This window comes from Symphodus melops (genome assembly GCF_947650265.1).
Source record: "Symphodus melops genome assembly, chromosome: 1".
Lineage (NCBI taxonomy): Eukaryota > Metazoa > Chordata > Actinopteri > Labriformes > Labridae > Symphodus > Symphodus melops.
Genome location: NC_136691.1, coordinates 34,577,555 through 34,591,144, shown reverse-complemented (window position 1 = coordinate 34,591,144; position 13,590 = coordinate 34,577,555). Strand labels below are relative to the sequence as shown.

General features: G+C 42.4%; 1 protein-coding gene across 1 annotated transcript; it reads left to right on the top strand.

Annotated features, from left to right (window-relative positions):
• Positions 1-1,306: 1,306 nt before the first annotated feature.
• On the top strand, positions 1,307-12,837 carry fam189a2 (family with sequence similarity 189 member A2). The gene is made up of 11 exons (XM_079339070.1): positions 1,307-2,022; positions 3,211-3,267; positions 4,741-4,851; positions 4,940-5,059; positions 5,900-6,007; positions 6,130-6,263; positions 6,797-6,932; positions 7,650-7,713; positions 8,357-8,599; positions 9,955-10,289; positions 11,068-12,837. The coding sequence occupies exons 1-11, from the start codon at positions 1,759-1,761 to the stop codon at positions 11,347-11,349; spliced, it is 1,854 nt and encodes a 617-aa protein (XP_079195196.1). The 5' UTR covers positions 1,307-1,758; the 3' UTR covers positions 11,350-12,837.
• The last annotated feature ends 753 nt before the right edge of the window (positions 12,838-13,590 follow it).

Here is a 13,590-nt window from a genome sequence, read left to right as displayed (position 1 = left end):
TCTGAGGCTCCAGGTGCCAAAGATCTATGTGTTTGTTGGGAGGCCACATAAATTCTGTTCGCTATGTCCACAAAATGGTACAACTAATCACACACGCTTACGCTCCACTGCTATATTTCTTTCATGACTGAGGAGGAGTGCTTTCCTTGGTGGTTGTTACTGGGGGATTTCTGGCGAAACTTTAGCAATCACCTTGGGGGGGTTCACAACAGAGAAGAGGATGCTCTAAAATGGACTGGAGAAAAACAAGCACTCACCCTTTGATATCTTCATAACAATGGCAACAACAATTACAATCCACGTGTTGCGTTTGAGGGCAAAGGCATCAATAGTTGTATCACAGGTAAGCATGCATCTCTCAAACGGGGCCTCCACAACAAACCCTTTCAGATGTGGAGCTATTTGGACCGGCCTTTTCTCACGAGAAGTCAGAGGTCCTCCTCCATTTTTCTTCTGTGCGAATTCCAGGTAAGGCGATGATTCAGACTCTGAAAGACCACAGTGCTGCTACAAGATCGAAAATGAAGAACTGTATCTGATCCGACATGAACTTGATTGTCCTAAATACATGTTGAAAAAGAATGAGATGCAAAATAAAACACAATATCCATAAGTGCAGTGCTATTGCCTCATGTCATCCTACATGTTTTGTACTGTGCAATGATGTTGGTCAGGGTATTTCTGGTTGCTGGTTGAGTTTTTTTGACAGCCCAGATTGCATTATACTGGCATGCCCACTGAGTGTCACATAACTTCTTGAGTTTTATGAACTGCGCTGTTGGCTCACGTTAGTTAGCTATAATAGTTAAAGCAATAGCTATTAGCTATTGTGCTAACTACAGCAGCTTTACATTGCTGCTTTATGCTGACATGTTGATGAATATGAATTGTCCTAATTCAAATAAATAAATGAAATGAGTTCATTTTGTTTTTTCATGAACTTGTTGGGCACCCCTGACCTAGAAAAAAAAAACTATTTGTTGATCAAAAAACTCTGCAGCAGCAGTGACGTTATGCACACAGTCCACTAACACAAAGTACTGTATAGTTTATGTGCATGTTAATGCAAATTATTAATGAAGTGGTACCTCCTTTCCCAACTTTTTCTGAACACCTTTGTTACATCCCAACATTTACTATGCTTCGTTATACATCCTTGGCCTACAGAAAATTGCAGATTGATAATGGCTGGCAATGGCATTTAGTTACTTCCGCTGATAAATAACTGGACCACTCATCCCACTGCTTGAGCCTACACTGTCTGAAGTGCTGCTGGAGGAGGAGGGGATCTACTGAGAGTATTATATGTATTATATGGGGTTCCCCCACAGATCACAGAAAACTGTTTAAGGCCCTGGGGCTGCTCCATTAAGCCCCTCCCATGTTAAAAACTCAAGGTGTGTGTGTGTGTGTGTGTGTGTGTGTGTGTGTGTGTGTGTGTGTGTGTGTGTGTGTGTGTGTGTGTGTGTGTGTGTGAGAGAGAGAGAGAGTCCTGCAGTTTATATGCGATCATGTGACCACCGTATGCTCATGTGACCAGTGTATTTCAGGAGGAGTCTGTTTACATGACCCCCACCACCCCCTATCCCACCGACCCGTGCCAAACTATGTGAAAGTGGATCTCCAGCCTGCATGTTGTTCAGCTTGGACTCCATGATGGAGGAGGGAGAGCTGCAGGAGAGAACTCGTGCTAACCCGTGCTAACTCACTTTTTTTTTATCTCGGGTTGGCCACGACTCGGTGTCCTCTCATCCTCTCATGTCTCTGCCGGTTGTCCTGCCCGGGTCCTGCTGTCCGGTGACTGCAGAGCCGTGTTTCAGAAACAGACCCCGCGGACTCTCCGCCTCGTCCCGGCTGAGCGGCGGAGGCTCCCGGTTGCTGTTGCCCGGGCGGCCGCTGCTGTCTCTGGGCTTACTGCAGCTCCTGCTCGGGGGCTCCATGGTAGCTCTGTCCGTCGGAGCTCTGTCCCTGTCCGGGTCCCCGCCCGTCCGGACCGCATGTCCCTTCTGGGCCGGCTCCTCGGTGAGTTTACGGTTAACGGGGGAGGGGTGTTATCATGAAAAGTTTGTTTATTAAATCATAAAGTAAACAAAAGTGTTTAGAGATTTACACTAATATGGTAATATCAGTGTTTTACCCTTTATAAGCACAGACATGACGACAAACCATAATCTGAAAAACAGATGAGCTGAAGTCACTTTGGTTTATATTAGTACTGAGTGTGTGTGTGTGTGTGTGTGTGTGTGTGTGTGTGTGTGTGCGTGTGTGTGGGGGGGGGGGGGGGGGGGGGGTAGGCAGGTTGGCAGGTTAATAGTGTATTTTTGGCAAAATGTTATCAGATGTAAAACATGTTAAAGAGTTGATTTAGTAGACGACAACAACAATGATGACCTATATGCTACAGTTATTATTTACTATTAGTTATAGTAGGTCTATATTACATTACACTGACTATAACATGTATGTATTCATGTTGGAGAGGGGAAAAAAAACTAAATTATAATGGTTGAAAACTTGTGAAAAGTGAAATTTAACAGAGAATAAAAACCGGGGATGGTAGTAATTATTTTGATAACTGACTGATTTGTGGGTTTTTTTTGTCCCTGTGTGTTTGACAGACCATATAAAATAATTAAAAAAAAACTTGCTTAAAGATATTAATTAACTCTTCAAGTTCACAAATCTTACTGTGTGTTATTTGTCAAGCTGTTGGTTCGTGTTACATATGTAATTGTTTCATTTGTGTTCAATGTGAGGACAGAAGAAAACAGCTTTAAGAAATATAGAATTATCAGCATTTAAGGTGTAATTTCACCAGGTTGTGTTATGACAGCTTAGTCTGTAGGTACTTGGGTCAGGAACCGGAGGGTCGCTGGTTTAAGTTTATGTCCAGAAATTGGTTTGATAGCTGGAGAGGTGCCAGTTCACTTCCTGAGCATTGCCGAGGTGCCCTTGAGCAAGGCACCGAACCCCAAAACTACTCTAGAGAGCTTGCTGTGGGCAGCCCCCTCACTCTGAGACCTCTTCATTAATGCATGTCACTAGGATCCTGTTTGTGGATGTGTGTGTTCATTAGAATTTCCCCTCACGGGATTAATAAAGTATAAATTATTACTATTATACTTGTTATATGTGTTTGTATTATTGTATTTTATATGTTCAATAAAAAAGGTTGTATTGCATGTTGTTACATGTGTTTTGTTGTTTCAGGTGATTCTGTCAGGTGTGGTTGGACTCACCACATGGAGGAAGCCCATGCTGCTTCTGGTAATTACTATACGTTGATAATTGATCAGCAGTCAGCAATTCTGTTGTATTGAAACCAAACATGATACCTATCTATGTAGTATAAGCATCATGTTTGGTTATTATACCCATGGTGATCTTAACGAATCTAATCTTTAGTTACATTTAGATATCTTAACTTGTCATTATTCCTCTTAAAGTTATGTTCTGATAGAGAGATGTGAAAGATGGATAAGTGTACAGATTCTGTGGTATACGTTCATAACTCTATACACAAACTGTGCTCAGAGGAACATTTGGTCCCTGTAACACTGTTTGAAGATAAAATGCTACTAGAGAAGTTATTTTTTCTAACATTAGCATGTGTCCATAGTCTGTCTACAAACCACACAATTATGAGGAAAGTCCATCTTCTGTCGTTTTTATGCTCCGCTCTTCATAAAATGTGTGCTCAAACCCGATGTTTGGAGATTTTCCCTTCATGACATCACACAGGGCAGTAACTCCTCCCCCAGGTGTGTGACACTCCTACAGCGAGGGGTTTGTTTCTGACCTCTGAGTATGTCTTTCCATTGAAAACAATAGAGCATGGTATAAAAAAAGCCAGAGCCACCCAAATCCATGTAGCCCTCTCAGAGGGGCGGGGTCAGACACAGCTCATTTGCATTTAAAGCTACAGACACGGAAACAGCCTGTTCTGAGCAGGGCTGAAATAGAGGTTATCATACGTCATCAGAGTAGATTTATAACAAGAAACTTCACTGACGTGCTATCGGGAGCTCTGAAACTTATTTTAACTTGTTGAAAAGGAGAACAATATGCGACTTTTGAGTTATCTTACTTTTATCATTCTCAGCTAATTGAAGTTAACCATAACTTAGGTTAACTAAAATATATCTAATAAATGACTAAAAGTTATTGGAGGGACTTTACTAAAGGTAACTATAGATTAATAAACATATCTAAGAGACTAATGATGACCAAAGGTGACTCAACATCACTAATAATAACTAACTAAAGTGAACTGAAGGTAACCTAAAGATACCCATGGTATGTTGAGCTTTCTTCTTAATGTAAGCCTGAAACAAGTTCAGCCGTGTTTGATGTAGAGCTTACAGTCTGACAGTTTCAGGATGTTACACACTAATCAGTACTGCTATGAAGAATAACCTGTGAACTCACCTGAAGCTGTTTTCTTTTTAGTTTGATAAATAGTGACTGCCAGAGAGCACAGGGTGGTCATGCAGGTAATCTTAATTAGCTCTGAGTTCTTTTGTTCAGTTTTCCCTTCATTGTGTGCTATCTGTTAGGGTTTAAAACATTAAAGTGTCCTTCTTCCTTTAAAAAGCTAAAGTGAAACTATAGTGAATTCAGATTGATTGATCCTAAATTGAAATCTCATGTGTCTGTGGTCTGTCTCAGATATAAATTCATTGATTTAATGTTTTAGACAAATATCCTCAGTATTTTATGATCTCTCTTCCCCACATCCAGGTGAATGTGTTTGTGCTGCTGTCTGTCGTGTGTGTGCTCCTCAATCTGGCCGGATTCATCCTGTGCTGTCAGGGAGCCCAGCTGGTTTCCAGTCTGACCAGCTGCCAACTGGTGAGGCTGATTGTGTGTAACCTTCTTTTACACTTTCCTCCTTTTATTTCTTCTTCATGTGCCTTCAACCTCTTCGTGTGTGTTTCAGAGTGACTCTGGAGATGTTTGTTACTGCTGCTCTGTGTCTTCAACCTCCGAGTGTCCGCAGGAGAAGCTGCTGGAGCTTCATCCTGCTCACTCGTGCAGCACCATGAGGATCCTGTTAAAGGTCACACACTTAACACACACAAACACGTGCGCACACACACACACATTTGACATGTTTTATACTGTCACTCCTGCAGCACCATGAGGTTTCTGTTGAAGGTCAAACACACACACACACACACACACACACACACACACACACACACACACACACACTAGGGAATCCTAAAATCTGTGCCATGGACTGTGATCCTGGCTCCACTCATCTGCTGTATGGTTTGATTTTTGTTTTGGGTGTATTTAAATTTTAACAGTCAGTCACATCCAAATCAAGATTAATGTAATACATATGAATCAAAATGAAAGAAACACAGCCTCACTTGGAGCTGCACATCAAACTACATTTCCCCACAAACTTCTTCTTCTACTGAGTTTCACGCTGCCCTCAACAGCCTAGGAGTTGATTTTTATCTCATCTTTTATGAAACGGGCAAGTGGTGAGAAAGGCTCTGAGAACTCAGGGTCCCCTCCCCGCTACTGAAGTGAAACGAGAGCACGTTATTCCAAGTGAAACAAGGCTTCAACACAAACGCATGAGAATATCTACACACAATAATGCAGATATAAACACAGATGTACAATGTAAAACATCATTCTAAAACCTTTCTTTTATCCCCCTCCTTAATGAAACCAGAAGTCCACTGGTTGTTTCTGACGAAGCACACAAGGCCTCACTCAGCCTGTCATGACTCTGCTGTTTAGAGGAAATGTAGAGAGTCTGAGAGGGGGAAGGGTAGAGAGGAGACACGCAGAGAGGATTCTGGGACATGTATTCTCACACCATATTCACATTCATATCGAAATAAAAACACTGAAACAACACTTTCTGTTTTCTGTTCAGAAAGTGCTGTTTGCACTGTGTGCTCTGAACGCTCTCACTACAGCTGTGTGCCTGATGGCAGCCGCTCTCCGATACCTGCAGATCTTCTCCAGCAGGACCCCCTGCATGGTATGTTTACAAGCACTACACACACAGTCTGCTCTAACAGGTTCACCTGTTCAGGTCTCAAGTCATGAAATAATCTATTAAATCTATGAAGCGTGAAGTCATGTGTTCTGGTTCTTTGATAGGATGAGCCCAGGGCCACAGTGGAAGACAGGGAACAAGCTGCTCAGGTTCCAGACCCTGATGAGTTTGTGGCCCCGCCCCCTCCTCCGTCATACTTTTCTACTTTCTACTCATACACACCTCGTCTAGCTCGCAGGTACCCGGGGGCTCTGCTTACTGTTACTCACCTGTATGACATCATTATGATGTTTCAACTTCATTGGTTGTACGCCCCGAAGTACCAAAACAAACTGTCACTGATGTTTAAATGTTTGTATTGATTTTAACTTTTTTGTTGTTATTAGGTTGGCTTTTTGAAAGCAGCAGTTTTGTTGTTTTTTTTTTAAAGTTTTTTGAAGCTTTTTGTTGTATAGTTTTTTTTTATTAGCTTGCTTTGTAGTGTTACTGTTAGCATGTTATTTATGTTAGCTTGGTAAAACATTCTTATTTATTCTTGACTGTTTGCTGCTGTGTGCTATGCGTTTGTTGTGTGTGTTTGTGATGTGTGTTTGTTGTGTGTGATGTGTGTTTGTTGTTTGTGATGTGTGTTTGTTGTTTGTGATGTGTGTTTGTTGTTTGTGATGTGTGTTTGTTGTGTGTGATGTGTGTTTGTTGTTTGTGATGTGTGTTTGTTGTTTGTGATGTGTGTTTGTTGTGTGTGACCTGTGTTTGTTGTGTTTTTTTTCTCAGAATGCTCGGGGACAGTGTGATTCCTCTTCCTCATATCTATGGCGCTCGGATGAAAGGGGTGGAGGTCTTCTGTCCGTTGGACCCTCCCCCTCCATACGAAGCTGTTGCTGGAAGCTATGCCCTCACAGAAACACAGGTATGTTTCATTAACACCTTTAACTAACCTGCATAATGAATGTTGTTTTATCAGGGTGAACTGGGTATAAAATGGGTTTCAATTCTAAGTGTTTTTTTTTTAGTTAAGTTTTCTGTGTTATTCTGTTCTGATGTAAAGCTTCCTTGGGTCCCTTAAAAGGCACTCAAGAAATGTTTAAACTCTCTGCTGCTGCCTTCACTCTGAAATGACAGTGAAGAGAAATAGTTGATTTAGCTTCATCAAAGCTTCTGATTAAACAAAAAACACACCACCAAACAATGTGATAAAGATTCAGGTTTCTAACCTATTAATCCTGTATCTCAAGGATCTGTGAAATGTTTATTATCCCTGAGGAGAAATTAGTTTTACAGTCAGCATTGCCACACAAACATAAAGTCATAAAAATGAATTACAGAGGACTTCAGAAAATACTATAAATGAATTAAAACGACAATTAATGCATCTTAGGTTAAGTCTCTTTGTTTTTTCATGACCTGTATGCTGGACGGAGCAGCAAGAACTTCATGCTTAATACTCCTTAATTTTTTTACTTTAAATGACCCATAAAAGCTCTGTAGTCTGTCATTCTTATGTAGAAATGTGAGGCTGGAAACAGTTGAATTGATACAAAATAATCACACAAAAGTTTTTTCTCCGAAAAGGAGTGTTTAGATATTATTAAGAAGGATGTAAAATATTTTGTCATTTATATTTCAGGAGTGTCAAATATCTGTGTCAGAGGAGACCATGACCCCCCTTCCAACAGGAGCCTGTGTTCAGGGTACCTGAAGCACACACACACACACACACACACACACACACTTTGTACTGCCCACTAACGACTGATCAAAGCACTGGCAGGTTCTGTTTTTGTACTACAATATTTTACAGTGCAGAGTACAGGTACATAAATGTTTTCATCAGTACATTTAAAGGAGCCATATGTAATTCTGAAATATGGCATTTAAACATGTTACAGAACTCACAATTCAGAACAATAGAGAGAACTGTTTCCCTCTCGGCTCCCTCCTCCGTTGAGTCTATGGGCCTGTGAGTTGCCATGTTGCAAACACAGAAGCTTCAGCGTTTAGCCAGCTTTGCATCGGTCTTGAAATGTTTCTCTCTCTACATAGCCCCGTTTTCACACAGCCGTCCGGTACGGATCAGTACAGTTTGGTACGGTAAAGCCTGATCCCGTTTGCGTTTCCACAGCCACCCGTGCCCTATTTAAAGGTGCTCCTTTAATACGCATCCAAATATTATTTCATTAAGTAATGGATGGGTGTCATCCTCTGGTTTGTCCCTCCTGTAAGACACCGTGATGTGAATTAAGATTATGAGTAATTTTGATTCAACATAAACCTGATATCAAAGTAAACTCTGATTTTAACACAAAGTCTATATTCCTGTCTGCTCACTTTCAGTCACGAGTTCTCACTCCAGATCTCAATCAAGAGGTGTTCCTCCTCTGGCCAACCCCCCGCTGCAGCCTCCTCCTCCCCCATCTCCTTCCCCTCCAACTCCTCCTCCTCCTCTTCCTCCTCAGCAGTGTACTCCTCCTCCTCCTACGCCTCCTCAGCAGCACACTCCTGCTCTGATTCCCCGTAGGAGAGCCAGGATCCATCGGTCCAGCAGTGACCCGGTGCTGATGGACCTGGCTGCTAAAGGTGTGTGCGATCAGGAGTATACTGTGACACACTCAGAATGCATCTATCAGCTCATCTCCGCTCCTTACAGTCAGACTCATGTAGACATGTGCTCTGGCTGCTGGATCAGCTGTATTGACTTCCTGCCCATTCCTCTACCCAAAGAACACGCGTAACTTCCACCTAAAGGGTCAAAGGTCACTCATGTGGGTACAGTCCACATCACAACAGATTCTTGTGTTGATTTAAAGCTGACACTTACATTTACGGAAAGTTCAATGACTCTTGTGAGTTCATTACGTTTCCTCTGACTGTTCTTCCTCTACTCTGACAATACAGTGTGCACACAGTGGAAGGTACCAATGTGTCTCTTGAAACCTCATTGGTCAGAATGTCTCTCATGCTGTTGCGTCCCCTTTTTTAACTTTATTTTATCATAATTATTATTAATTCATTACACACAAACAGTCTAGACAACACAAGACAGAGAGGGTGATTATAACTGTTATAACTTCAAATCATCAAAGATTTTAAACATTTATAGAAGAGGGGAAAAAAGAGACTAAAGACCTAGATGGACTAAACGGGGGTAAACGTTGTCCTCCACAGTCCCAGTACCTGTTTTTTTGTGTAATGTAATGATCACTGTATTTACAGTTTATGAATCAAACATTTAATGTAAAATCAATTATTGGTCTGATCACCATATCCACCCAGTAAGAAGGTATATTTTTTTAAACATTTGGAAATGACCACACAACCTCCAGCACTGAGGATTGATGCTTGTAGTTCTTTCACATTTCTGAACTTTATTTGTGTGAAGAGCGACAGCACTCGAGTTGGAGAGGTTCTCTATGTATTCACTTTAAGAGGTTTTTTCTCTGAGAACAAACTAAAGAGGTCCTTATATTTTACATCACTGTTAGGATCACACCAGCAAATTCAATCCACCTTCATCCTTTGGCAGTTTTAATGTCTGGACCCTAACACTTTGGTCTTTTCCTTTCCCAGATAAAATGTGACATTATTGAGTTAATTATTTCTACAGGTAAGACTAAAAGTGTTCAAAAGAGCATGGGTCGTACATTTAGTTTTGTAACATCAACTTGGTTTTGTTTTGAAACATTATTTGACTTTTATGTAGATATTATATTTTTGAACCTTTCATTAACATGAAGGAGGCGGAGCTTATGACCTATCCTGTTGGAGTCAGGAAGGGGAGCACTGTTCATCCTAGTATAAGGTCACACCCTGACTTTTAAGTTTCTAAAATCAGTGTGTGCGCAGGGATTTTAGTGTGTGTGTGTGTCATCTCTTGTTTGTATTTTTTAACGGATCCTTTGAGAGACCCTGACACGTCATATTTCTCTTTGTAGTTCAGAGCAGCGGCGCCCATCTTAACCCCCCTCAGACCACAGACTCCTCCACACAGACCTCACAGCCCCTGCTGGCCCCGCCAACTCATGCCCAGGTCACTCTGAGACGGGCCAACAGGGAAAGCCGGTCTGCCCGGCAGCCCCGGCCCTCCTCTATGGTGGACTACCAGAGCTACAGACACACCCAGCAGCTGGTCCGCAGGATCCTGGAGCAGCCGGCCGCTCAGGGTCTGACTACGGAGGTCCAGGAGCTGGTGGACAGCATCCGCAGCGTTCTGCAGACTGACCAGGAGCACATGGAGGAGGCTGTCCGCTGTGCAAGTTATATAGAGCAGGTACATGAACGCACACATAAGCCTTAAAGCTAACATGGGCACTCGATTCGTCAATGTACCATTGTTTAAACTTCAGTCATTTGCAGAGGTGTTAAAGACATGGTCTTGATGCAGTTCCAAAAACAAAAATGTGCATAAATAAAAAACTTTGGCACAAACAGGTTTAAGATTTAAACAGGGGAATAATGTGAGTAGGTAATGAGTGTCTTGCGTTAATATTGTTGCTGTAAATACCTAATTAATATTCACAATAGCCAAATGAGTGAATTCATGCTTATGTGAGTCTTTCATCTTCTTCCACCTGGTCTTTACAAAGCGTTTCCTCATGCCTTCTGGAGCATACACAGTTAAGTGATAGGGCCCATCTTGGTTTTTAGCTGTCAAACATATACTGGACCTGGCTGGATCTTCTTCTGATGTACAAATCCTCCAGAAAGGCCTTCAGGGGAAGACGGCAGGATGTGGTTTAGAGTGAGTTTTTTAAGACTCCAGATTCATATTATTGTCACTTCCATGATAAACTTTCAGCATACATGGGAGTGAAATGTAGCATAAAGTCACACTAATCATAAAGTTTCATAATAGGACTGTCATTATGCCACAACCTCACAGTGTGTGATATGAAAGCGCTCATTGGAGGAGGAGTCACTGCACGACTTAATTCCTTTTAATTGGACATTTGTATTTATCACAAACTAATTCAAAATCGTTATTCTCGTACTGATATCTTTGTTGTGTTCACTATAAAGATGTTCATGATGATCTTGTCTGCTCTCAGGTGTTCAGTGACTCACAGGTGAGTCCCCATCACTCCGACCCCCCACAGCAGCAGGAAGCTGGTTCTCAGACTTTCCCTCGACGTCCCAGGAGGACACCTGGTCTGTTGCACCTGCAGAGCTGTGGTGACCTTAGCTCCTTCACCTGTGCAGCACTCGAGTCTGTGGAGCATCGAGGAAGCAAGAGGGCGGGGTCGAGGGCGGGGTCGAGGGCGGGGTCGAGACCGGATCATCCTGAACGTCCGCACAGTCTGATCGGAGTCTTTAGAGAGACGGTGCTTTAAGCAAAACATAGAAAGCTGATGTGTGTGCGTGTGCGTGTGCGTGTGCGTGTGTGTGTATGCCGCACGGAATTGTTCAGCTGCATGCATGCCGCACGCACGTGTGATTATTTCATAAGAGTCACACACCTACACCTACACACGCGGTGTTTACATACTGCACGCAGCCTGACTTACAGACAAACGTACTTCGGGTGATCTTATCTTTATGATCAGGAAGTTTTGATTTGAGAGTTTCCACTGCAGTGAGCAACGCTGAAGGAAACGTTCCCGTCTGTTGCTTTGGAATCATTTTTTTTTTTTTTTTTTTTAAGGATTATTTTTGGCCTTTTTGCCTTTATTGATAGGACAGATAGAGTCGGAAAGGGGGAGAGAGTGGGGAGAGACATGCGGGAAAGTGGCCACAGGCCGGACGCGAACCCGGGCCGCCCGCGCGAGGAGCAAGGCCTCGCAACATGGTACGTGCGCAGTCGCTGCCGCTGAGCTATCGGCGCCCCCGCTTTGGAATCATTTGATCGTGCTTTAATGCCTGATGATGATATTGTTTGCATCAGAGACACTCGGAGGCCTGGTTTACTAAGATCTCAATTAAAGAGTACTAAATTGCGTGTTCACTGTGAAAGTTTGCACGTTTGGCTTGTGGGCGTTTTGCGGGTGATTTACTAAGAATAGTTGTGTAAATGACATCAGGTGCGAACCTTGTGGAGGCGGTCGTATTTCAGTCAGGCTTTTGCGTGTTCTACTGGTTTACATCACGGAGAGTTTGGACGGAAAGCTGGACGACTGCAAGCGTAAAATAGGTATTAGTGAGAGAGGCAAACGATCTTTACGCCTTCTTTATTTAGCCTGCGTCTCTCTGTGGTATCAAGTTTGCACACGTTCTAAGACACGCAAACGTTTAGTAAATCAGGCCATCAGTGTGTTTGTGACAACATGTGGGTGGCATCAACGTCTGGTTGATGTAGATAAGAACGCCTGACGAGACTAAAACATAAAATTAAACACGAACATGCGTCTGTAAGTCACGCCGCGTGTAGCGCTTATAAAACACGTGTGCATGTGTGAGCAGGTTACTTTTATAAAATAATCACAAGTGCGTGCGGCGTGCATGCAGCTGAATCATTCCGCGCACCATCGTGTGTGTGTGTGTGTTGCTTGTGCGTGTAAAACTGTTTATTTTTGGGAAAATGTGAGACTTTGTATAAACACAGTTTAAAAGAGTTTCTTTTTAACATTGTTATAAACAGAGCTTCCAAGTGCAGCTCAATGTCTTCTGAGTTTATATTTTATTGAGACGTCTGCACTGTTTTTCCACACGGTGCCTCCTGCAGACGAACATGACAGATGAATGATGCTGAATGATGTTTCCTGCATCAAATGAACTGATAAAGGTCTGAAATAAATATAAATGTGTGTGTAAAAAAAGTTGCTGTGAATTCATTTTATTAGCAACCATCACTCTCAAACTATATGACAACTAGGACGTATCCACATAGACGACAGAGTGCACGTTTTCATCTTCACTCCCTCCCAGTTCTGTCATTTAATGTCCTTAGTGCCCAAAAATATATTCAAGTGTTGCAGGACAGGTGGTAGGCCAAGTGTGTAGCATAAGTTTAGTGACTTTGTCCTCGGTCAGAGGGGAGAATGAGCCAAGTGAGGCACTTTTGGGTTTGGCCTTTGGGCTGAGTTGGTCAGGCTCAGAAAAGTGGTTATGAATGGTTGCAACCTTTTCAGTAAATTATGAGACAAACGTGTGCGGTGTGAGCAGATCGGAGGGTACAGGAGGAGGTTGGAGCAGTGAATTAAAAGCAGAGAACATTTTTCTTGTATCTGTGGCATTGCATCTTGTTTTAATAATATGGGTCTCCAATATGGCCAAAAGACAAAAGTATACTTGTTCACCAACCTTGTTGTTGTGGTATGTGTTCAGACGGGTCACTGAAGGTCAACAAAACTGGGCAGTCAGCTTTGATGTTGCAGGAAATGTCAAAGGCAGTCATAATACACTGCATCAGCAGACTCTTGCTGCAAGAAAGGATGATGACATACACCAGGTACTGAAGAAAGTTATACAAGTTAGGAATTTAATAAAAAAACTTGCTGCTTGCAATTTTGTGTAGCAAAACAGGTTTCAGGTTTGAGGGGTCTCCACTCCAGTGTACTCTAGCTTTCACATGTAGGAGCGCTAATTCATGTATGATTTTGAGCTGTGAAGGGATTGCTCAGTGACAGGCTGTTTTT

What these genes read in the sequence shown, in the direction of transcription:
- fam189a2 (XM_079339070.1), top strand. Translation starts at nt 1,759, where the DNA reads ATGTCTCTGCCGGTTGTCCTGCCCGGGTCCTGCTGTCCGGTGACTGCA. An exon ending in CCAGCAGGACCCCCTGCATG is followed by an intron (nt 6,008 to 6,129) that starts GTATGTTTACAA and finishes GTTCTTTGATAG; the next exon opens with GATGAGCCCAGGGCCACAGT. An exon ending in ATGCCCTCACAGAAACACAG is followed by an intron (nt 6,933 to 7,649) that starts GTATGTTTCATT and finishes TTTATATTTCAG; the next exon opens with GAGTGTCAAATATCTGTGTC.